Source organism: Bidens hawaiensis, unplaced genomic scaffold (assembly GCF_021521415.1).
Source record: "Bidens hawaiensis isolate Kalapana, Puna unplaced genomic scaffold, B.hawaiensis_p1.1 tig00009951_1, whole genome shotgun sequence".
Lineage (NCBI taxonomy): Eukaryota > Viridiplantae > Streptophyta > Magnoliopsida > Asterales > Asteraceae > Bidens > Bidens hawaiensis.
In genome coordinates this window covers 38586-61534 of record NW_027491753.1, presented here as the reverse complement: position 1 = coordinate 61534, position 22949 = coordinate 38586, and the positions used below count along the sequence as shown (strand labels likewise).

The 22949-nt window shown below is 36.0% G+C and overlaps 1 protein-coding gene across 1 annotated transcript; it reads left to right on the top strand.

The window, feature by feature from the left end:
* The first annotated feature begins 1894 nt into the window (after window positions 1-1894).
* On the top strand, window positions 1895-17580 carry LOC143533897 (DNA polymerase epsilon catalytic subunit A-like). The gene is made up of 48 exons (XM_077028527.1): window positions 1895-2074; window positions 3473-3538; window positions 3638-3697; window positions 4057-4152; window positions 4235-4398; window positions 4489-4577; window positions 4696-4913; window positions 4993-5079; window positions 5152-5286; window positions 5372-5494; window positions 5927-6010; window positions 6140-6304; window positions 6387-6563; window positions 6865-6978; window positions 7159-7263; window positions 7353-7471; window positions 7537-7669; window positions 8276-8370; window positions 8480-8585; window positions 8677-8756; window positions 8838-9008; window positions 9103-9190; window positions 9306-9386; window positions 9800-9943; window positions 10078-10173; window positions 10304-10504; window positions 10824-10878; window positions 10951-11093; window positions 11177-11616; window positions 11897-12038; window positions 12130-12327; window positions 12406-12480; window positions 12561-12751; window positions 12842-13025; window positions 13104-13168; window positions 13540-13672; window positions 13764-13865; window positions 13946-14029; window positions 14143-14217; window positions 14299-14358; window positions 14439-14653; window positions 15108-15317; window positions 15397-15463; window positions 15552-15659; window positions 15757-15927; window positions 16022-16165; window positions 16266-16372; window positions 17173-17580. The coding sequence occupies exons 1-48, from the start codon at window positions 1895-1897 to the stop codon at window positions 17546-17548; spliced, it is 6522 nt and encodes a 2173-aa protein (XP_076884642.1). The 3' UTR covers window positions 17549-17580.
* The last annotated feature ends 5369 nt before the right edge of the window (window positions 17581-22949 follow it).

Sequence of the window (22949 nt, the reverse complement as noted above, 5' to 3'; positions counted from 1 at the left end):
GGGCCTATAGTTGTTCATAATAAACGAAAACCGAAGAACCGTGGCCGTAACCAAAAAACCAATCCAAATTGTGATTTCGGATATTAAATTCGGTTTTTGGATCTCGAAAATTTTGAATTCAGGTTATTCGGATAAACCGAATCTAGGCAATGTGTTGGTTTTTTTGTTTTTTGTTTTTATATAATTCTGTAAGTTTTATATTTACTAGTTCAAGTCTAATCCTCTGTTTTTTTGTTCTTGTTTGAACTTTGTATTTTGTATTTTAAGACTATTGTTGTCTTAAGACTTATGCATGTCGCATTATGTTTGATAATTATTTTCTGGTAATTAGTCATTGCACATGATATAATATACAAACCGATCCATACAACCCGAATAACCAATGTTCAATCTGACGAACGCCCCTAATTGGTCCAGTCCTTAAACTACAACACTTTTTATCATAACTACTTTATGTTCAAACTTATATATTTTTTTTGTGTATAAAGTTATTCGTTTCATTTATTGAAATAACTTGTATGCTTATTCTAAATTCTAATTGTTTAGCTATTATTCTTTTATGAATAGCTTCGAGCCCGTCTGGTTTCATGGTTGTGCTTATTGAATTTTTATAAAAAAACTTAAATTAAGAAACATTAATAACTATCAGAGAATGCATAACAAGGTGTATTATATTGTTACGAGATAGGAGAAAACATTAGGACGAACTATTCTACTATTCTTTGTGTTTGGACCAAAAAACACTAGCAGGTCTTCCCTATAAGAAAGCTTTCGGAATTTTTAAAGTTTTGTTAAATATTATAACTTGTCTTTGTTGTCTACATTAAGTTCTTTATAAAGTTGTTTTTCACTTGTTATATACCTTATGCAGTATACTTATTTTGAGATATTTATTTTCATATAACATAATCATATACAATCAGCTGTGGAGCTATTTTGCCGAGTTCAACCGGCCACGCATAATAATGTTATTAATCAAGGATCTATCAATGTACTTTTTAAAAGATTGAGTTTTGCAATTCAAAAAGGGTTTGCGGCTACTTGTTGTCCGTTTGCATTATGTGTAGATGTAAATATTATATTTTATTAAAAATTAAAAAAAGATAGGTTGTAAGGTTGTATCTATTAGCTTTAAAATAGTTTGGACCATTGTGTAAGTTTTATGAGCTTAAAGTGTACTAAACAAATCTTACACCTAACTTTGCGATTTCAAAGTTTCAATTCATCACTCGACGGTCAACACCTAAGGTTAATTTGAATATACTCTCTAGTCTTTAGTGCCCCGCACACACTCTATGACCTTTACATAATTATATTTACTACTGTAAATTGAGACATTTCAAAATAATTAGAATATATGTTCACATATATGATATAACTAGAAGTGTAAGTAAGCCGAGCCAAGTATGAGCTCGACTCATTCAGAATTACAAGAATTTGTTTTTATTTTTAAAGTTCGAGCTCGGCTCGTGAATTGTTTTAAGGCCTGGACTCAGCTCGTTTGTTATTTATTAATTAATTGCAATTTTTATGTACAATATAATATATATTATTCAGTTACTTTTGTTTTAACCTGGGCTCGACAGGTAAAGCTCAAACTCATTTATTATACAATTTTATTTAAGGTTTGAGTTCGTTTAAGCCTAACTCAATTCAAACTTTTATAACAAGCCAATCTCAAACATTCACAGACCAGCCCGACTAATTTGCACATGTAACTTTACCATTTTCTCCTTTTGCCCCCCAATACCAATCACATTACTAAAAAAGAGCGGGAAAACACACACACACACACTCCAATCTCCCCGCCTCCATTTCCATCTTTTCCTACTTCAACCTCTAACCAATCAATCCAGATCTCATTCAATTCAATTCAGTTCAACCACAATCAACAATGAAAGATGATAATAATAATAATCGAAGAAGAGGAGGAGGCGATCGCAGCAGAGACACGAAGATCTCTAAGAAGCAGAAGCTCATTCTCTCAGCGGATGAGAAGCTCGAGTCCAAGTTCGGCTTTGATGTGTTCTCCGAAGGCGGTAAGCGTCTCGGATGGCTACTCTCTTTCACCGCTGTAAGTGTTTACGGTTAATTTAATTATATTTGATGTTTCGTTAATACTCGTTGAATTCATTTCGATTCTATTGTCCGGATACCTAATTTCAGCTAGAACTCGTTCAATTGATTTCGGTTATGTGTAGTCGTATGTGTGTACAGTTGCTATATTGCTCTAGAACCTAATTTCAGTTGATGTTTAGTTAGAACTCGTTCAATTTATTTCGGTTATGTGTAGTCGTATGTGTGTACAGTTATATTGCTCTAAAACCTAATTTCAGTTGATGTTTAGTTAGAACTCGTTCAATTTATTTCGGTTATGTGTAGTCGTATGTGTGTACAGTTATATTGCTCTAAAACCTAATTTCAGTTGATGTTTAGTTAGAACTCGTTGAATTGCTTTTGATTTTGTGTAGTACAGTTCTACTGATGTTTCGTCAGAACTTGTTGACTTGAATTCGATCGTGTACAGTTCTATTGCTTTAAAACCTAATTTCATTTGATGTTTTGTTAGAACTTATTGAGTTGATTTTGATTTTATGTAGTGGTAAGTGTGTACAGTTTTATTGCTCTAGAACCTAATTTCATTTGACATAGTTGCAGTTGATGTTTAGTTAGAACTCGTTGAATCGATTTTGGTTATGTGTAGTAGTAAGTCTGTACAGTTCTATTGCGCTAAAACCTAATTTAAATTGTTGTCTGGTAGAACTTGTTGACTTGATTTCGATTATTTGTATAGTAGTAAGTGTTTACAGTTCTATTGCTCGAAAACCTATTAGAACTTAGTTTATTGAATTTGATTATGTGTAGTCGACTGGTCGTAAGTGTGTACAGTTTTATTGTTTTAGAATCTAATTTCATTTGACCTAATTTTAATTGATGTTTTGCTAGAACTCTTTTAATTGATTTTGGTTATTTGTAGTCGTAAGTGTGTACAGTTGTTATATTGCTCTAAAACCTAATTTCAGTTGATGTTTTGTTAGAACTTATTTACTTGATTTTGATTTTACGTAGGCGTAATTGTGTACTTAAAACTTAATTTCATTAAACATAATTACATTTGATGTTTCATTGGAACTCGTTATTGATTTTGATTTTGTGTAGTACAGTCCTATTGCTCTAAAACCTAATTTCAGTTGATGTTTCGTTAGAACTCGTTATTCATTTCGATTTTATGTACAGTTATATTGCTTTAAAACCTAATTCAGTTGATGTTTAGTTAGAACTCGTTAGAAATGATTTCGGTTATTTGTAGTACAGTTCTGTTGATCTAAAGCCTAATTTGAATTGAAGTTTTGTTTGAACTTATTGACTTGATTTTGGTTTTATGTAGTTGTAAGTGTGTAAACTTCTATTGCTTTAAAACCTAATTTCCTTTGAAGCTTCAATATAACTCTTTGATTTCTTTTTTATGTAGTCGTCGTTGGAGGATCAGGATACACAGAATGTGTATAGTTGTGTTGATTTGTATTTCGTCTGTCAGGTGATTTTTTTTTTGTATAATTTGGGCTAGAAATCCAGAATTGATATTGTACGACGTTTAAAGTCAAGCGTCTTATGACTGTATTTGATTTGATTATAGGATGGTTCGACGTTTAAAGTCAAGCATAAGTTCAGACCTTACTTTTATGCTGCTACAAAGGTATGCTCATGTGGAGATTGGATCTTTGTGTATTATTTTATGTGTTTATAGCAGTGTTGTAGAACTCTCTAGGCGCTAGTCGGTTGGTGGGGTACCGACTAGTGATTAATCGGATTGGAATTTTTTATGTAATTTTCAGTTACACACACACATTTTTGTGTGTAAAATTTTGTAGCAGATAGGTTTTCACACATCCTTGATCCATTCATGACTGAAATCGCCGGAAATGGTCGGAATTACGGTCGATTAGGACCGATTAGCGATAAATGTTGTCGACTAATCACTGACGTTTTTTTAAGAACATTTTTTAACACTTATGGGTTATAGGTTAATTTAGGTCTTTCTGTTGAATCTTTTAGGATAATATGGAAATGGATGTTGATGCATATTTAAGAAGACGATACCAAGGGCAAATTGTAGACATTCAAATAGTGGAAAAAGAAGACCTTGATCTAGTAAGTCAGCATGTTATGATTCATACTTTTTATAATATCAAATTGTCAAACTGGAACTTAACTTTTTTGATTACAATGACAGAAAAACCATCTTTCTGGACTACAAAAAACTTACTTAAAGGTATCGTTTGACACGGTACAACAACTTTTTCAAGTAAAGAATGAACTGATGCATGTGGTTGAAAGAAATAAAGAGAAGTCAAATGCTGCAGAGGCGTATGAGTCCATAAATGCAACAGGAAAAAGGTATGTTGTATTTGTTACAATATCTCTATTTTTCTGATTAAATAAGTAACCACTCCAGTTGTGACATAATTTTGATTATTGGGTTTACAGCAAAGTGCGATTTCAAGATTGTGTAGATTGCATTACCGATCTAAGGGAGTATGACGTGCCTTACCATGTCCGTTTTGCCATTGACAATGGTGAGATATATGCATAGATACATATATACATACACGCATACACACATGCTTGCATTCTATAATTAATTATGAATATTGTATATCTCACTTTCTTTCACTCTGAAATTCTACCTGTCAGATATAAGATCCGGGCTGTGGTATGATGTAAATGTGTCAAGTGATGGAGTTACTTTAGAAAGGAGAAATGATCTTCTCCAACGTGCTGAAGTTCATGTTTGTGCATTTGATATAGAGACCACAAAGCTTCCTTTGAAATTTCCAGACGCTGAGTATGATTTAGTTATGATGATCTCATACATGGTTGATGGTCGAGGATATCTGATTATTAATAGAGAGGTGAATGCATTATTTCTTTGATTTCGTGTGACACTTGTAAGTTCATTATTTGATTTTGTTATTTTGCAATTGCTTTTAGTGCGTTGGTGAAGATATAGAGGATCTGGAATATACTCCAAAACCTGAATTTGAAGGACACTTTAAAGTCACAAATGTGAAGAACGAGGTGTGATTTCTCAGCATTCTTTCACTTTTAAATTTCATGCTTTTGAGCTTAAAGGTTTATGCTTTTATGCAGGAAGAACTGATCAAATTGTGGTTTTCTCATATGAGAGAGGTGAAGCCTGGTATTTATGTAACATACAACGGAGACTTCTTTGATTGGCCATTCTTGGAAAGCAGGGCAGCTCATCATGGGTTGAGAATGAATGAAGTATGCTACACACTTTTGTTAATATAATTGAAGATGGTGTTTTATGTACATACTATTAACAGCAATTAATCTTTTCCGCCTACAGGAGCTTGGCTTTCTGTGTGACAAAGTTCAAGGTGAATGTCGTGCTAAATTTGCATGCCATTTGGATTGTTTTGCATGGGTCAAACGTGATAGTTATCTACCTCAAGGAAGCCATGGTTTGAAGGTTCTTATATTTACTGTTTTCTTTTACTATCATATGTCTTCTCTTCATTTACAGATATTTGAATTCAATGCCCAAACATGCTACCAATGCAATGCAAGTTTACAAATACCTAATTAAAAACATTGGAAAACTTTAAGTAAGATTGAAAAAAGTAACAGAACTCATCAAATTGATAAAACTTAGGGAAACTTTAATACAAAAGGATCAAGTCATACATGCTAATGGAAAGTTAGGTATTTTAATGTCCATAGTCAGTTATTGTTTATTAGGACAGCACAAGACTTGTATGGCTTACGTACATAGGATACTCTTTATATATGTGTGTATGCATGTTTTTTTTTTCTCACACACTAAATACACACCCACACATATCTATTTCGTTTGGAGATATGTTGTTAGGTGTTAATAAACCTTTTCTTATTATGATATCAGGCTGTCACGAAAGCCAAACTGGGTTATGACCCCTTGGAGGTAAATCCTGAAGATATGGTTCGTTACGCAATGGAAAAGCCTCAGGTACACGATTTGTAGAAATGATCTTGTTATCATCTGTATGATTACTGATTTTTGTGAAGAATTTTAAAGTTAATCAGAAGTTCAGAACGATTCTTACATGTTTATATTTGGAAAACTCTGTTATTACAGATGATGGCATCCTATTCAGTATCCGATGCTGTGTCAACATACTACTTGTATATGACTTATGTTCATCCCTTTATATTCTCCCTTGCAACTATAATACCAATGACTCCTGATGAAGTGTTGCGTAAAGGAAGTGGGACCCTCTGTGAAATGCTTCTCATAGTCCAGGTGTGGTTTGGTTTTTCATATTTTTTAATACACTTGTTTTATAACTTATAACCTAATGTTTTGCTCTTTAATATACTTGTAGGCATACACGGCAAATGTTATATGTCCTAATAAGCACCAAGCTGAATCTGAAAAGTTCCATAATAATCATCTTCTTGAGAGTGAGACATACATTGGTGGCCATGTGGAGTGTTTGGAAACTGGTGTTTTCAGATCTGACCTTCCAACTAGTTTTAAACTTGATCCATCTGCTTTCAAGGTATTTCTAATCATCAATACCATTTTTTTTGGGGGGGGGGGGGGCACATGCTTGTTTGGATTTCTATTTCCAATAATGATTCAGTTACAACAGTCTTCTTGCTTCATTGTTGCACTGTCTTTTCTTCATCTTATTGATGCTCTCAAATATTAGCATCATTTGGAACTTAGAATATATAAAGCTATGTGACTAGATTATGGCAGGAACTATTATTCTTATTATTCTATCCATCAAATATAAACAAGTTTTAGTAAGATATTTAAGGTTGTGCAAGAATTTTGATTTATGTCTCTCTTTCCAGCAACTTATTGAGAATCTTGATCGTGATCTTCATTATGCTATTGAAGTAGAGGGTAAGATGGACGTTAAAGAAGTTTCAAACTATGATGAGGTGAAAAACGCTATTTTGGACAAGGTATTATCAGAACCTGTTTTCTTTCCTCTTTATTGACAAGGCTGGGAAATAACATAAAGCTTCATGGAACATTGAGTGTTAATAGTTGCCAATCTTGTAGTATACTGGTCAATTGAAGTCTACGAAATGTTTACCCTTGTAATTATTTGGGAAAATTTCAACAATTTGCATCTTGTGCAGCTTATAGCATTACGAGATGAACCTACACGAGAAGAATGTCCCCTTATATACCATCTAGATGTTGCTGCAATGTATCCCAACATTATTTTGACAAACAGACTTCAGGTTTGCACATGAATAATTATTTAGAAGTTAAATTGCATATTAAGATAAAACTTTTTTTTACTGAAAACTGTACTTTTGTGCAATGTCAGCCACCATCAATAGTTACAGATGAGGTTTGCACGGCATGTGATTTCAATCGTCCTGGTAAAACTTGTCTTAGGAATCTTGAATGGGTTTGGCGTGGAGAAACATACACAGCCAAGAGAAGGTACCTTACCCTTGCATGCTACTTGACTCTAATGGAAATCTACTAATTTCAAAATTGCTTATCAGTGATTACTATCATATCAAGAGGCAAATTGAATCTGAGTTTGTGGATGGACCCCAATCAAAACCATTTCTTGATCTGTCTAAAGTGGACCAACAGTTGAAGCTGAAGGATCGTCTAAAGAAATACTGTCAAAAGGTATCTCGAAACTTATCTTTTTTAGTGTGATGTCTAATTTCAATTTGACTCATTTTCTTACAAATGTGTTGGTTCTGATTGTGTTTAATCTTTAATGGGGTCAAAACTTAAACGTGTAAAATATAAATAGAGTGGGCTAAAAAGGTAATAGATCAAAAGTCTCAAGATGATTTTTTATGTATAAAATATTCTATAAACTATTAGATTAAAATTTTATATCAAAAATATGTTTTTTTATAATCATATTTGACATACAAATTGTTATCAGACAACATCTTAAAGTTCTAGGCGAAAAAGTGTTGTAGGTCTACCCTACTTTTTCATGCATTAATATAATCCTTTTTCCCAAACCCGTTTAACCTGTTACCCAACTCCCTGACCTGCTTGGTTTAAAAAAATACGCTTCTTGCACATGTGGGTCAAAGTTGGTCAAATTAGGATGAAGATATTATGACTGATTTGATATGTTAACAGTAAAGAGTTGAGAGAGATGCGGCTTTTGGTTGTACATATAGCAATGCTTCACGAATGAGGAGCTGCTTTTTCAAACTGAGTTGACGGCTTATTTTCTGCTTCTAATGAGAACATTTTCTGCTCCTACTACAGGCATATAAGCGGGTGCTTGAGAAGCCCACCACTGAAATTCGAAAAGCAGGGATTTGCATGCGTGAAAATCCGTTTTATGTTGATACTGTACGAAGGTAAGCATTTAATCAAGACACAAGATTACTGTATTAATATGCTTTTTTGTTTAAATTTATACATGTCTATTTATTTAGAGATCATAACATGTTATTTTGTTTTTCAAAGCTTCCGTGATAGACGATATGAGTACAAAGGGCTCAATAAAGTATGGAAAGGGAAGCTGTCAGAAGCAAAAGCTAGTGGAAATCCTATAAAGATTCAAGAAGCACAAGTAATTCTACCTTTACCGTATCTGTTTTTGTTGATTCCAATTTTCTGTATTGCGTGATGGTATTAATTAGTTAGTTACTACAATATTGTAGGATATGGTGGTTCTATATGATTCACTACAACTCGCTCACAAATGTATTCTGAATTCTTTCTATGGATATGTCATGCGCAAGTATGTTCTTTTCACTTAATCTCATCTTTTGTTTCTATTTAATTTTCTATCTAATTTTTATACAAGATGATTTTGTTGCAGAGGTGCACGTTGGTATTCAATGGAAATGGCAGGAGTCGTTACATATACCGGAGCAAAAATAATCCAGAATGCTCATTCACTTGTTAAAAAGATTGGAAGACCTTTGGAATTAGATACAGATGGTATATGGTGTGCTTTGCCAGGGTCATTCCCTGAAAATTTTACTTTCAGGTAAGCGTTTTTTTCGCATCTCATTATTGTGATTTGCTGACGTGGCATAACATTTTCAGGTAGTTTTTAACCTTCTGAAATAATTTCATTACAGAGACTCAAAGAAGAAGCTGACAATCTCATATCCATGTGTTATGCTCAATGTTGATGTGGCTGTAAACAACACAAATGATCAATATCAGGTTTTTTGGATCCTATATATTTCCTTTTCTTTTCATATTTATAGTTCCTCCACTATTTAAGGGGTTTATACTTTTTTTATTTTGTGTATGGCTCTCATTTTTTTGTTTTCATCAGACTCTCAAAGATCCTATCAACAGAACATACACAACACACAGTGAATGTTCAATTGAATTTGAAGTGGATGGACCATACAAGGTAAATAAGTGAAATCTTGAGAGTAGAGGTGGCGTTTTTAACCCATATATTTGTAATTGGATTGATTTGAGTTATAATTTATTTCTATTAGGTCAAACAGGTAAAATAGTATTTTTTTAGCCAAGTAGGAGACCTGTCAAAAGGTTGAAAGTCACTCAAAATGGATTTCTGTTATACATAGTCTCCTAAAATAGTTTATTATAGAATTCGATTATTATTGAAAGAGTTTAAATTTCTTAAGCACATGACAATAACTGTTTAAAAAAAAGTTATTTTCTTGGACAAAATGTAATTCGAAACAGTCAAAATGCTCAATCTTTTGCTTCCTTTACTAAAAATGACACCCTTTTTGTCAGTTAGTTGGATTAGTCATGATTTTACATTTTGTTTTTTTGTACTGTTTATGAATGTAGGCTATGATTCTTCCTGCTTCCAAAGAAGAAGGAATATTATTAAAGAAGCGGTATGCTGTGTTTAATGAAGATGGTACCCTTGCGGAGCTTAAAGGTTTTGAGATTAAGAGGAGGGGTGAATTAAAGCTCATTAAAGTCTTCCAAGTAATATCTTTATCTAATAACCTTGTTTTTAACTTGATTGTTTTCTTAATTATTTCTTTTTTGCATCGACACATTCACTTAACTCTATATCTTTTTGTGCTTCGACACATTTACATAACTCTATATCTTTTCAGGCCGAGCTCTTCGAAAAATTTCTTCACGGGTCTACCTTAGAGGAATGCTATTCTGTAGTTGCTTCTGTTGCCAACCGCTGGCTTGATCTTCTTGATGTATGTAAATCATATTTCTTTTAAGTTTTATGTTTATGTTATATATATGTGTGTGTGTGTGTGTGAGTGTGTTATATGTATGTATGTGTGTTTATGTATATATAATATCACTGATGAGTATACATTTTAGAATCAAGGGAAGGATATTGCAGACAGTGAATTGCTTGATTACATTTCGGAATCGAGCACTATGAGCAAGTCTTTAGTGGATTATGGTGAGCAGAAATCATGTGCAGTAACCACAGCTAGACGTCTTGCTGATTTTCTTGGTGATGCTATGGTTAAAGATAAAGGCCTACGTTGCCAATATGTTGTTGCATGTGAACCACGGGTAAGCATCTCATTTGGCTAATAGAAAAATGTTTGAATTGAAGTAATCTTTTGGCATGCATTTGGTAAAGTTGATTTTTTAAATAATGTGAGGAAAGTATTTTGATTGAAAGCTTTAAAGATGAGATAATATAAGCTAAATAATTGCAATCTTTTTCAGTATACTGTTAATGGAGTCTGCATGCTTTGCTTGATTTTGTTTCTTTTGTTTATATTTTATTTTGACTCTTAAAAAACCTAATATCTGTCTTGTCTTTCTTTTTAATATTTTTTGATTTAAAAGCTTACTACTGTGCAAATGTCAATCTTAATGAGAACAGGGGAACCCAGTGAGCGAACGTGCTGTTCCTGTTGCTATATTTGAAACTGATGCAGGTAAACTCTATACCATTACACTTGATTTTTTTTACCTTAAAAGTATGCTAATCTTTCATGTTTCATTTGCAGAACTTATGAAGTTCTATTTGAAAAAGTGGTGCAAAATCTCATCAGATTTTGGTATTCGTTCCATTATTGACTGGTCATATTACAAACAGCGGCTTAGCTCTGCTATTCAGAAAATTATCACTATTCCTGCAGCAATGCAGAAGGTACAGTGTTTATTATAAACATTTGATGAAGTATTGCATCTCTTTGGCATGTAACCGTTAGTTTTTTTTCTTCTCTTTTTTAGGTTTCAAACCCTGTTCCAAGAGTAGTTCATCCTGATTGGTTGTACAAGAAGGTTCGTGAAAAAGAGGACAAATTGAGGCAAAGAAAAATGGTTGATATTTTTAGTGCAGTGAACAAGGAAAATAAAGATGATATGAAAAATGATGCAAACGGAGAAAATCATGAACCGAATGAACAGAACGTTGTGGATTTGGAGGATTTTGGGACCAATGGAAAATCTTCTGGTGTTGGACCTAGACCTATTGTTCGTTCTTATGAAACTAACCATAAGACAAGTGGTCAACAGGCTGATAATGGTCAAAGTGGGAATCTGTCAGCATCATCACCACAACCTATTGATGTTGATATTGAAGATATAGACAAAAATCTGGATTATCAAGGATGGCTTAATTCGAAAAAACGAAAGTGGAAACAAGTTCGTGAAAGAAGAAAGAGACAAAGGTACCTTATTAGCACATGCAGATCGGTAATGGGTCTAAATGGGAAGAAACGGGTCGAGTTGGGCTGAGTCAACCAACACGTTTTTTTGTCTGTTTTATAGAGCGAGTTTAAATTAACCAGTCATTAATTACAACAAAAGAATTATATAACAACCACAATCTAAATCTTTGAATAGAAGCGATTGCGGAGGTTGGCCACTATCGGCAAATTTAATCACCTTGCTTTATGTGACTCATTTGACCAATAGAGATAAAAGACAACCCACATTGATCCATTGCAGGTTGGAGACTTGGGATGGATCTAGTCAAAGAAATGGAGCTACTGGTATTCCTAGTGGTGTGCCAAATAGGAGACAAGCTGGATCCGGGGTCGGTTCGTTATTCAAAAGGCAGGAACAAGCCCTTATAAACAGTCACTGGCAGGTAGTTAAACTTTTTTAACTTTTTTTTTTTTTTTGCTATTTGCACTTTCATTTTTACCCATTATGCACCTTAAACCTTGTTTTTTTACCAGATAATTCAACTTGTTCCAAGTTCACAAAATGGCCAATTTTTGGCGTGGGTTGTTTGTAGTGGAACCATGCATAAGATTCTTATTAATGTTCCCAGAGTATTTTACCTAAATTCTAAAGCTCCAGTGACTGAAGAGTTTCCTGGAAAACTTGTGAACAAGAGTCTTCCTCACGCTCACCATCGCCATAACTTGATTGAGGTATATTGTTTGTAATTGAAAGAGAAAATATGACTAATTTAGTAACTTACGAAGCTTATTGATCGGTACCATTTGTAGGTCATAACTGATGAAGATCAGTTTAGAAAAGAAAGCAGGAAACTTGCTGCTCACCTTGCAGATCCTGAAGTGGAGGTCCGTAAAAATTAAATAAAAATAGTTTAGAAACTCTTACCAAACTTGCTTGCTATATGGTCTGTCCAACTACATTTCAGGGTATATACGAAACAAAAGTAGAGCTTGATTTCAACTTCATTCTTCAAACCGGATGTGTTTGTAAAGTGAATAAATCAGCTAAGAAACGGAATGCAAAAGATGGATATAGTTTAAGTGAATTGCAAATGAAAACCACTACGGAATGCTCTTACCTAGAGTCATCAATTTCTTTCTTTTACTTGTATCATGGGTAAGTTGCTGTTTTTTATTGTCTTGTTTGTTTGTCAATTGACATATATAACAAAAAAAAATTATTTTGTAATTTCTCCTTTTTTTGCAGCATATCCGAACCGCGGGGTATATATCTATTATATTTTCCGTCAAGGTCAACCATTCATGTGGTAATGCTCAGTCCCGTTCAGCGTAAAGAGTTGACACCACATCTATTAGAGAAACTCTTCCGTGAAGCTTGCCAAGCTTTATCAGTCGAACCTCCCATGCATAGAGATGCTTTCACTTTTAAGGTCTTGGTTTCGCTTTGCTGTGTCAAATGCTTGTTTTTTTTAATTCTTAAATAAGTTTTATTGTGTGGAAATATTCAGGTGGACTATGTTGCAAACCCTAAGGATGCTCAGAAAATCTTACAAAGAGAAATTACTGAATTCAGGTATTACGTCTTTTATATATTATCACTAGAGGTGGTAAGATAGGCGGGCTGGGTAATAGGTGAAAACAGCTTCCGATACGAGTCGGGTTGGGCTGGGCTTACTCGTAAACATTGTTTTCTTCTTTTTAGTTAGATCATCATTGAGTTACTTTTGATTACAAAGACAAAGTTCTTGAATTAATAATCCAAAATTTTGAAAACGATTTAGGCAGTTGCATTCTTTAAAAATAAACTTGCAGATACTTTTGGCCGACTGACCTGTTTCTTATTAATGGGTCAAAAGTACCATCATTAGATTTTTAAACATAATACAAAAAGAAAAAATATGCAAAAACTGTGCTTTTTAAAAAAAACTTTTTAACTGTTCACAGATCTGAACTTTATGGGCCTGCAATTGCTATACTTGAGTGCCCAAATGTTGGCTTAATGAAGTACGCTGTGGAGGCTCTTGACGATTTCCCGTGTGTGAACATTCCTTCAAATGCACGCGATAGTCAATATCAGGTAATCGACTAGTGGTACAAGCTGCTTTCAGTGATGAGCTGGCTTTTTGTTTGATCCAGGTTAGTTAATTTTACTTTCTTTTTATATGTAGGCTCTTGGCTGGCAGAATGTAGCTGCAAAAATTGGAATGCGTCGTTGTGCCACATCGTCCCGTTGGTTAAATGAAAAAATCTCTCTTTCCAGATATTCCCATGTAATCTTTAATTCATAAGTATATCTAATTTGCATTTCGGTTATTTTGTTCATGAGTTTATGATTATTCAATTTTAACAGGTTCCATTAGGCAATATTGAAATAGATTGGCGTATACAAACCACAGATATCTTTTTTGCAAGAGAATTACGTGACCAGAAACAGGTTGTCTATGGTTCATATATTTACATTTTCATGATTAGTAGCTTTTTTGTATGTGCTTTGAAGTTTGAACCGTTTTGACGGTTTATATAATTAAGAGCTATTCAAATTTGCAGATGCTTTGGGTATCAGATAATGGAATTCCAGATCTTGGAGGAGATGATGAAGAAGAAACTTGTTACTTTGATGAGGTGTGTGTCAGAATTACATAAATTATTAAGCTAATATTTATGACTTTTTGATAATCTAAATTGTTTTTATTTGGGGAACAGGTCAATCAACCTGTTCTTATTTGTGAGGGTGCTTACCGAAAAGTGACAGTTGAGCTAAAGGTCTGCAATTTGTTGATGTAAACTTTAATCCACATAAATAAATTCAAGATTTGTAAGCAATAGTTTTCTGATGTGCGCAGATTCACAATCTGGCTGTTAATGCTTTGCTATTAGAGTTAGACCATGATTTGACTTCTGCTTCACACGAACTGTCGGATTTGGATGAGGCCACACCATGTGTACTCGCGTTTCGTGCCCTCCGAACATTGATTCAGAGATGCCTTACTGATGCTGTTTCATTAGGCAATATATTTGCTGATGAATTGTTGCAACATTTATACAGATGGCTCTGCAGGTACCATCACTTTGCTTGTTGATGGTGGCAATAGTGACCCATATTTTAAAGAATGGGTTGATTTGGGCAAGACTAAATTGTATAAGGGTTCATTTGGGCCATATCCAGTCAGTCAATGGTCTAGTTTGGGTCTACTTAAATTAGTCAACAGGTCAAACTGGGTAGCTATTATAAAACTTAAAAGGGCTCAAATGGGTTAGCATGTGAACCTATGTTGATACTTTTTTCTAAAGCGACTCATTTCAACCCGACTTCATTTTGGCCAGAACCTGTTTTGACCTGAAGAATATTGATGCTTTATAAAAGACTTGGACCAAATTGATGTTTTCTAAAACGACCTTCTTTAACCTGAACCATCCTGACCTGTCCAGTTTGCTGGGCAAGTGGGCATACTGCTTATGGACTTCACTAACTACTTATATCTGTTTTGACTTTCTTTTGTCTTGTGATTCAGTCCACGGTCAAAACTTCATGATCCAGCTCTTCTTAGAATGCTTCAGAAAGTCATGCAAAAGGTGCTTGCACTTCTGCTATCTGAAATTAGAAAATTGGGCGCCTCGATAATATTTGCCAATTATTCGAAAGTGATAATCGACACCGGAAAGCCAGACTTATCTGCTGCGCAAGCTTACTGTGATACTTTACTGGAAATTCTACAAAAAAAGTTAGTACTTAGCATTTTTTTTAACTTTAAAGCAATATTAAGTTGATTTATATTTATTTATTTATTTATTGTGTTTTAGCAACTTGTTTAAGTGCATGGTGCTTGAACCCACACAATTCTGGCATTCACTGCTATTTATGGATCAGGTTAGCTAAATTACATTTATTACAGCAACTTTTGGAGCTCCGTTTATTTGAGTGGAGTGAGAAATTACCATTTTACTTTTGTCTACAGTATAACTATGGTGGAGTTCAACCTAAATCAGATCAAACGGACGATGACTCAGAAGTGGCGATAGCCTCACGATGGAATATTGCAGAAAACCTGCCTAATGAGACTCAGGTAATATACATATTTCTTATCATTAACATGCAAAAATTATACAATTATATGATTATCAGTTGATACCGTCTTACCAATTGATCTATTTTTTCCATAGGATCACTTTAATTTAGTAGTATCGGAGTTTTTGTACCACCCGTGGGAATTTGCACAAGATCAAGCCAATAAAAGAGCAAATGTAATAGATGCTGACTCGTGCACTCCATCAATTACTGCAGCAGCTGCTGAAAGTATCCAGTCATGCATGACTAAACACATCCAGAAGGAGGTCAAATAAAAAATATTAATTTTAGTATTGGTGGAATTCATGTATATTTTGGCTTTTTTAATCATAAACTTGTGTTTTTCAATTTATTTTACAGATTATACCTGACTTCACAAAAAGACTAATGAAAATAGTTGCTGCTCTTTATAAGGGAGAAAAAGGCAAATCTCATGCACTTGAATTCATTAGACACGTGTGTGCTGTGCTTGCACTAGACCAGAATGTGCAGGATGATATTCGGGTATGCTTTGTTCAATTTTGTTTTTTTTAATGTATTGGTCACCTGATTATTTTTTATTTGCAAATGTTATTATTTCATTAATGTTTAAAACAAACTGCAGATCATGAAGAGGAATCTGTTAACATTAGTGCATGTAAGGGAGTTTGCTCCAGAGGCACAGTTTCAAAAGTGTTCGATTTCGTTTACTCTACCAGATGTGATATGCAGGTAACATGATAAAAGAGTTTGTTTGATATTTCTTGCACTGTATCATAATTGGACTGCTCATTGAAGACTGATTTAAAAACTAATAATATAATTAAATTAAAATAACAATTAACTTAAAAAATACGTATTTTGTTTGTATAACTAATTTTAAAACAAAATATGAAACAATTTTATCTTTTGGCATGGATTTGCATGTTTATTATAAATAAAACAATTTTATCTTGTTTTTAGTAAATTCATAAGTTTTGGATATTTTTATATGTAACATAATATATATCATTTAGTTATTTTTATCATAATATGTATATGGGTTTGGATCAAATACAAATTAAATTAACATGCTAAACGTGCTAATCAAGTAGTGTAATTATAGTGCAGTGTAATTACACTACGATGTAATCACATAATTACACGATTTGTTTATATAATTACACTAATTGATTCACACAATTAGCACGTTAATTTAATTTGCACGTTAACTTTCCCCTATATATATAATAAATATTATATAAATGTATATTTAATACATAAATAAAAAATTATACAATAATAGGCTTTTTCAGGCTCGCAAACCAGCTTGATCTTGATAAGTGAAGCTTGGGCTTGAGCTTGTTTATTAAACAAGCTTATTTTAAGGCTCGAACTCGAACTCATTTAAGCTTGTCTCAATTTTGAGATTTTAACGAGCCTGTTTTCGAGTAGCTCATGAGTCATCTTGGCCCTTTGACAGCCCTATTGTCATTGTTTGTGTGCACCGTCAGTCTGTCAGCGTATCTAATTTAAACTCACCATTTTGGCAGCTACTGCAATGATTGTAGAGACATAGACTTGCGCGAGGACAAGGCTTTACTAACTCAAGAATGGAGATGCAGTATCCCACAATGTGGTCAACCTTACGACCGCGAGAAGATGGAATACGATCTTCTTCAAATAGCGCGCCAACGAGAGAGGGTTTACTATCTACAAGACTTGGTTTGTCTAAAATGCAAGCAGATTAAAGCTGCACATTTGGCAGAGCATTGTGCGTGTGCTGGAACGTTTGCTCTTAAGGAAAACACTACCGAATTTAGAGGCAAAATGGAAGTATTGTTGAATATTGCCGTGCATCAAAAGTTTGAGTTACTTAAAGAATGTGTTGCTTGGATTCTAGAAGTAAATTTAAATACAGATAACTGAATCTATATTACCTTCTCAACTGGGTTCGCGCTAAGAATGTAAGTAACTCGAGTTCAGGTTTATGTAGTTTTAACTCCTTAAGAGTAAGAGAGTTAACTGTAAATCACATTACTATAATTTTTTTTTGCAGGAAGATAATTTTGTTGTATACTTATTTTAGTCAAATTAGCCGTGTTATCTGTTATGTGTGAATGTTTTAGCCATGTCAATTTGTAGTAAGATTTGTGTTCTAACTTATGTTTAACAGCTAACAGTTTGCTAAGGCCCTGTTTGTTTTCGCCTCTTTTCTCTGAATAGAGGAGTCAGATGTAATCAGACGTGGAGCTGTTCGTTTTTTTTCTGGCATTAAGAGGTTCAGCGTCTTAATAGCATCTGAACCAATAAGAGCTTTTAGTGGGTCTGAAAACCTCTTAACCCAAAAAAAACATACGTTTGTCTCCGGCCTCCATTAACTTCTAACCCGGAGACTAGGCTTCATCTCCGACGACTTGAGGTTCGTCTCTAGCCTCCATCTCTTAATGATTCAGATTTCAGACATTTGAATCACCTCTTAACATTCAGATGTGGTATTCAAATTTAGACTTAAATCTCTAAAAAAAACAAACGAGGCCTAAGTTTGTGTTAAGTTTTAAGCTTGCCCTATCACATAACTTATTAAAAAGTACGTTAAATCTGCAATTAGAAGAACTATTTATGTAATGTACTAAAACTTTTGATGCACGACTGTATTCAACAATACTTCCATTTTGCCTCTAAATTCGGTCGGCTATATTCAACAATACTTCCATCCATTGCTGCCCGGATGGATTGGTTGGGTCCAAGGGGATCCAAAGGTTAGTGGCACATATAAAGCAGCTACACTTATGGACAGATGAGAAAAAATGCGCGATGCGGGATGCGATATCCGGGGATTGTGATCTTTTTGTTGTGTTGGCAGATGCTCTAAAGGTTGCCAAACAATGGTTGTGTGGTGAGTGCATGTCTTTGCAGGCTCTCAATCGGCACTGTCACCATGAAGACAAGGTTATCAAGTTCAAAGGTGATACGGGAGGGGTGGAAGACTTTCTTGTGGGGATCCCTAAGCCACAACTTGCAATAGATGTAGTTGCCTTGGGCGGAGTCGCTTTGGATGCGACCCTACTGGACCGTATTTTCGCACTTCCGTTAAAGACAGTAAAAAGCATTCCTCCTAGCTGTCGCATGGCATTTGCCCATGCCTTAACTGGTTCACTGTGCAAGGTGGTGTCTAGGCCTGAGTCCATTGAAGCGTGGGTTAAACTTTTGATTTTACCCCGTTGCACATTATAAGTTGTCAAGCCTTCCAACCGACAAGAGCGTAGGTCGGGGAATAGGAAATCCTTACAATGCTATTCTATTCGGCAGGCCCTGACAAGGTGGGGTGATGGAAGCGGATGTGTTGATATTATCCAATCACTCTTTAACCAATCGATGGATATGGGCTCAAGAGCCGATGAGGCCTCATTCGGGGGTGATCATTCGAGGGAGGGCCTCAATGCTAAGCAATGTATTCGAAAAGTTGCCGATGGGCACTTCACGGCCGCAGTTAAAGTTTTGTCCTCTTCGGGTGTTGCTCCTCTTGGTGACGCCACTATGAAAGTGTTGCTTGATAAGCATCCCATCTTGCCCCCGCCCGCCTTGCCTGAGGCCTTACTCTCGGTGGCCACTTTGGTTGTGGACGTTGATAGTGTTCTTGGGTGTATTAAATCATTTCCTAAAGGAACTTCTTGTGGTAGAGATGGGCTTAGGGCCCAACATATTTTGGATGCCCTATGTGGGGAAGGATCCGCGATTGCCGTGGGGTTGCTTAAGGCTATCACTGAGGTGGTTAACTTGTGGTTAGGAGGAGATGCCCTGTTGCTTTGGCGGAGTTTGTGGCTTCGGCCCCCCTAACGCCACTGCTTAAGGTCGACAATGGGGTTAGGCCTATTGTCGTTGGGGCGATTTGGAGAAGGCTTGTATCCAAAATGGCTATGAGGAGTGTCGGGAAAGAGATGACAAAATACCTTGGTGATTTTCAATTCGGGGTGGGGATCCCGAGTGGAGCGGAGGCGGTGCTTCATAGCGCGAATAGATTTCTTAATATGTTCCACTCGGATGGGTTGTTGGCTTTGCTTACAGTAGATTTTTCTAATGCCTTCAACCTGGTGGATAGAACCACACTCCTGCATGAAGTTCGTGTCAGATGCCCATCTATTTCCCTATGGGTTAATTTTCTTTACGGGCAACCGGCTAGGCTATATGTAGGGAATGATTGTATCCAGTCAACGACTGGGGTTCAACAAGGCGATCCTTTAGGACCCCTTCTCTTTGCATTAGCTTTACACCCCCTCATTCATCAAGTACGAGATGGTTGCAAGTTACTTTTCCATGCATGGTACTTAGATGATGCTACGATTATAGGAGACGCCATTGAAGTGGCTAAAGCCCTGGATATTGTTAGATCCAAGAGGCCAAGTCTGGGGCTTGAGCTTAATATTAAAAAGACTGAAGTATATTGGCCGTCGTGCAATGGGATAAAGGCAAAAGTAGGTTTATTTCCTATCGGGATTGGAAGACCGGAGTTAGGGGTAAAACTCCTTGGAGGTGCGGTTAGCCGAGACGCAGGGTTTATCAGTAGTTTGGCCAGTACTAGAGCTTCAAGCGCTGTGGAACTAATGAGATGTCTTACTCGCCTGCGTGACCCTCAATGTGAGCTTCTCTTGCTTCGCTCATGTATGGGGGTGGCTAAGTTGTTGTTCGGACTCCGAATATGTCAGCCTATGTTTGTTAAGGAAGCTGTCTCTGTTTTTGACAAAGGGCTTCGAGCGGCGATTGAGGATATTGTGGTATGTGGGGGTTCGTTTTTTGTGGATTTTCAATGGAGACTGGCCTCTCTCCCTATCCATTTCGGTGGTTTAGGGTTATATTCAGCTGAGGATGTTTCCACCTATGCTTTCGACCTTTCGTAGCCTCGAGAGCACAATCTTGGAAGTTACAGGACCACATTTTGCGTGATTGTGGTGTTGATGGGTTAGATTCCGATTTTGGGTGTGCAATGGATTATTTGCATAACTCTATTCCCGATTTTGATCTTGGCGGGTTCGCTAATAAGGACACCGCCCCCCTAAAGCCCAAAATGCTTTGGCGAGTGCCCTTTATAGTAAAACCGTCCAAAGTTTGGGAGAAAAGTTTGGCATGTCCTCTCGTCAGAGAGCGGTATTAGAATGTCTTCAGGCTCCTCATGCTTAGGACTTTTTGACTGTCACCCCCATCGAATGGTTAGGCCAGCACATGTCAGCAGTGGAGTACCGAGCCATTTTTAAATATCGGTTAATGATCCCCCTGTTCCCAGTTGATGAGCCCTGCCCGGTTTGTCGTAAGGCGTATTTAGACAATTTTGGTGAACATGCGGTTCATTGCAAAGAACTCCCGAGATTTAAATATAGACATGATTTGGTCAGGGATGTCCTTTTTGATGTGTTAAAACGAGCGGGAATCTCAGCAAGAAAAGTGGCTCCTGTGAATTTCTTGTCGGATCCGCGTGAAGGAAGGTCTACTCTCCGACCAGCAGACATTCTTGTATTTGGATGGGCTGGGGGGAAGCATGCTTATGTGGACCTTACTGGGGTGTCTCCTCTTGTCGGGCTTAGGGACACCGGGTTTGTTGCTAGGCTGGCCGTGTTAAAGGCAGAAGCAGGAAAAATTGCTAAACACGAGAAAGCGTGTGTGGAGAATCAACACGCCTTTATTCCTTTTGCTTTTGATACATTTGGGTCTCTTGCTCCCGATGCTGCTACGTTTCTAAAAAGAGTTCAGCGGGTCATGCACAGTAACTCAACGACGCCAAAGAACGATAATTTTATTTTCAGTAGGATCGGTTTTGTCATTCAAAAGGGGGTGGCGGTGCAACTTGTTGCCCGCTTATCTGCCTCTTTATTGTAATTAGATCCTTTTATTTGAAATGAAAAATCACTCTTGAAATTTTATGTACTGAAAACAAATCTATTAATTTTTAGAGTTATATTATCATGATATCATCCCATTAAATCTTGAACATTCATCTCTTGTATTAATTGTTTGTAGAAAAATTTAATTGTTGACATGAGATTTACACCATTTTTAACCTTTATTATTGTGGCCAAGCACAACATCATTCTAAATTTCTAATGAGTAAAATGTAAATGTGTTTGCCCGTAATGAATAACTAACTAATTCCTATTTTAATCAAGTTGAAAATTGTTTTAAAAACGATATAAATAAAAGTTAGGATCAAAGATGAAGTTTCTTTATGTCGGTGTGTGATTGTTGCTGGCAATTAGTAAAATTACATACCAAACATTAGTAGTCCGTTATCAACATGAATTACTATCAATTATGGTTGTAAAAGTCAAATTACTTCCCGATTAATCGATAGTTCATATCCCCACCAACTAATTGTCGATCAATCGCTATTTGGTATAAGTCAATCAAAATTGAAAATTTAAATGTATAAAATAATAAATAATATCAAATATGTCATATTGGTAAATAGCAGTCTCAACTTCAAACTTGGCTGGTGGCGGTCCCAACTAAAGATATTTGTTTTTAACGGACCGCGACATAACGGATGTTAACACCGTTAGTCTAATGCTTATGTGGCATGCCTAGTTGGCAAAAATTATATCAAGTGGCAGATTACGTGGCATCTGATGCCGAGTAGGCAACTTTGTTGGACCCATCACTAAATCCATCATCGTCATCATATGATCTTCTTCAACCTAACAAAAAATAACTCCACTCTTTGCAACCCACAACCACCACAACACCACCAGTCCACCACCCCTGCAACCATCACAGGAACCCCAACCACCACCATGCCCATCCCCTGCAACCACCACTTGAACCCACAACCCCCATCACTATCACTCATTATCACTGGTGGTGGAGATCCAAACAGATTTTGTCGGTCGACCTCTATACCTACAACTTCCGGCCATTTTCTCCGACCACCACCTGCAACTGTCCATCTTATCGGACCACCCCTACGAATGCCATCTTCTCCAGCCACCACCTGCAATTATTTTTTGTTGAGTAGTTGCTTTCGCGGATTCTCAACGGAAAATTATCCCCCACTTATGAGCTATTCGGAACCTCAATCCCCAACTCCAGTGACCTGCAACTCACAAACCCACCTCAAATCATTATTCCGATCTGTATAAGAACCAAATCCGCTCTAAACCCTGCCGGAGTTCTTCCCTATTCAAAAAGCTTAACCATCCTCGCTAGAATCCGCCTACACTTGATATTCCGATTGCTTGCATTTAGGGTTTGAGACAATGGTCCTTTAGTGAGCAGGGTAGCGGCAGTGGTGGCCCACGTGAATAGAGTGGCGGTGGTCAGTGGGTTCAAATCATGTTGAATG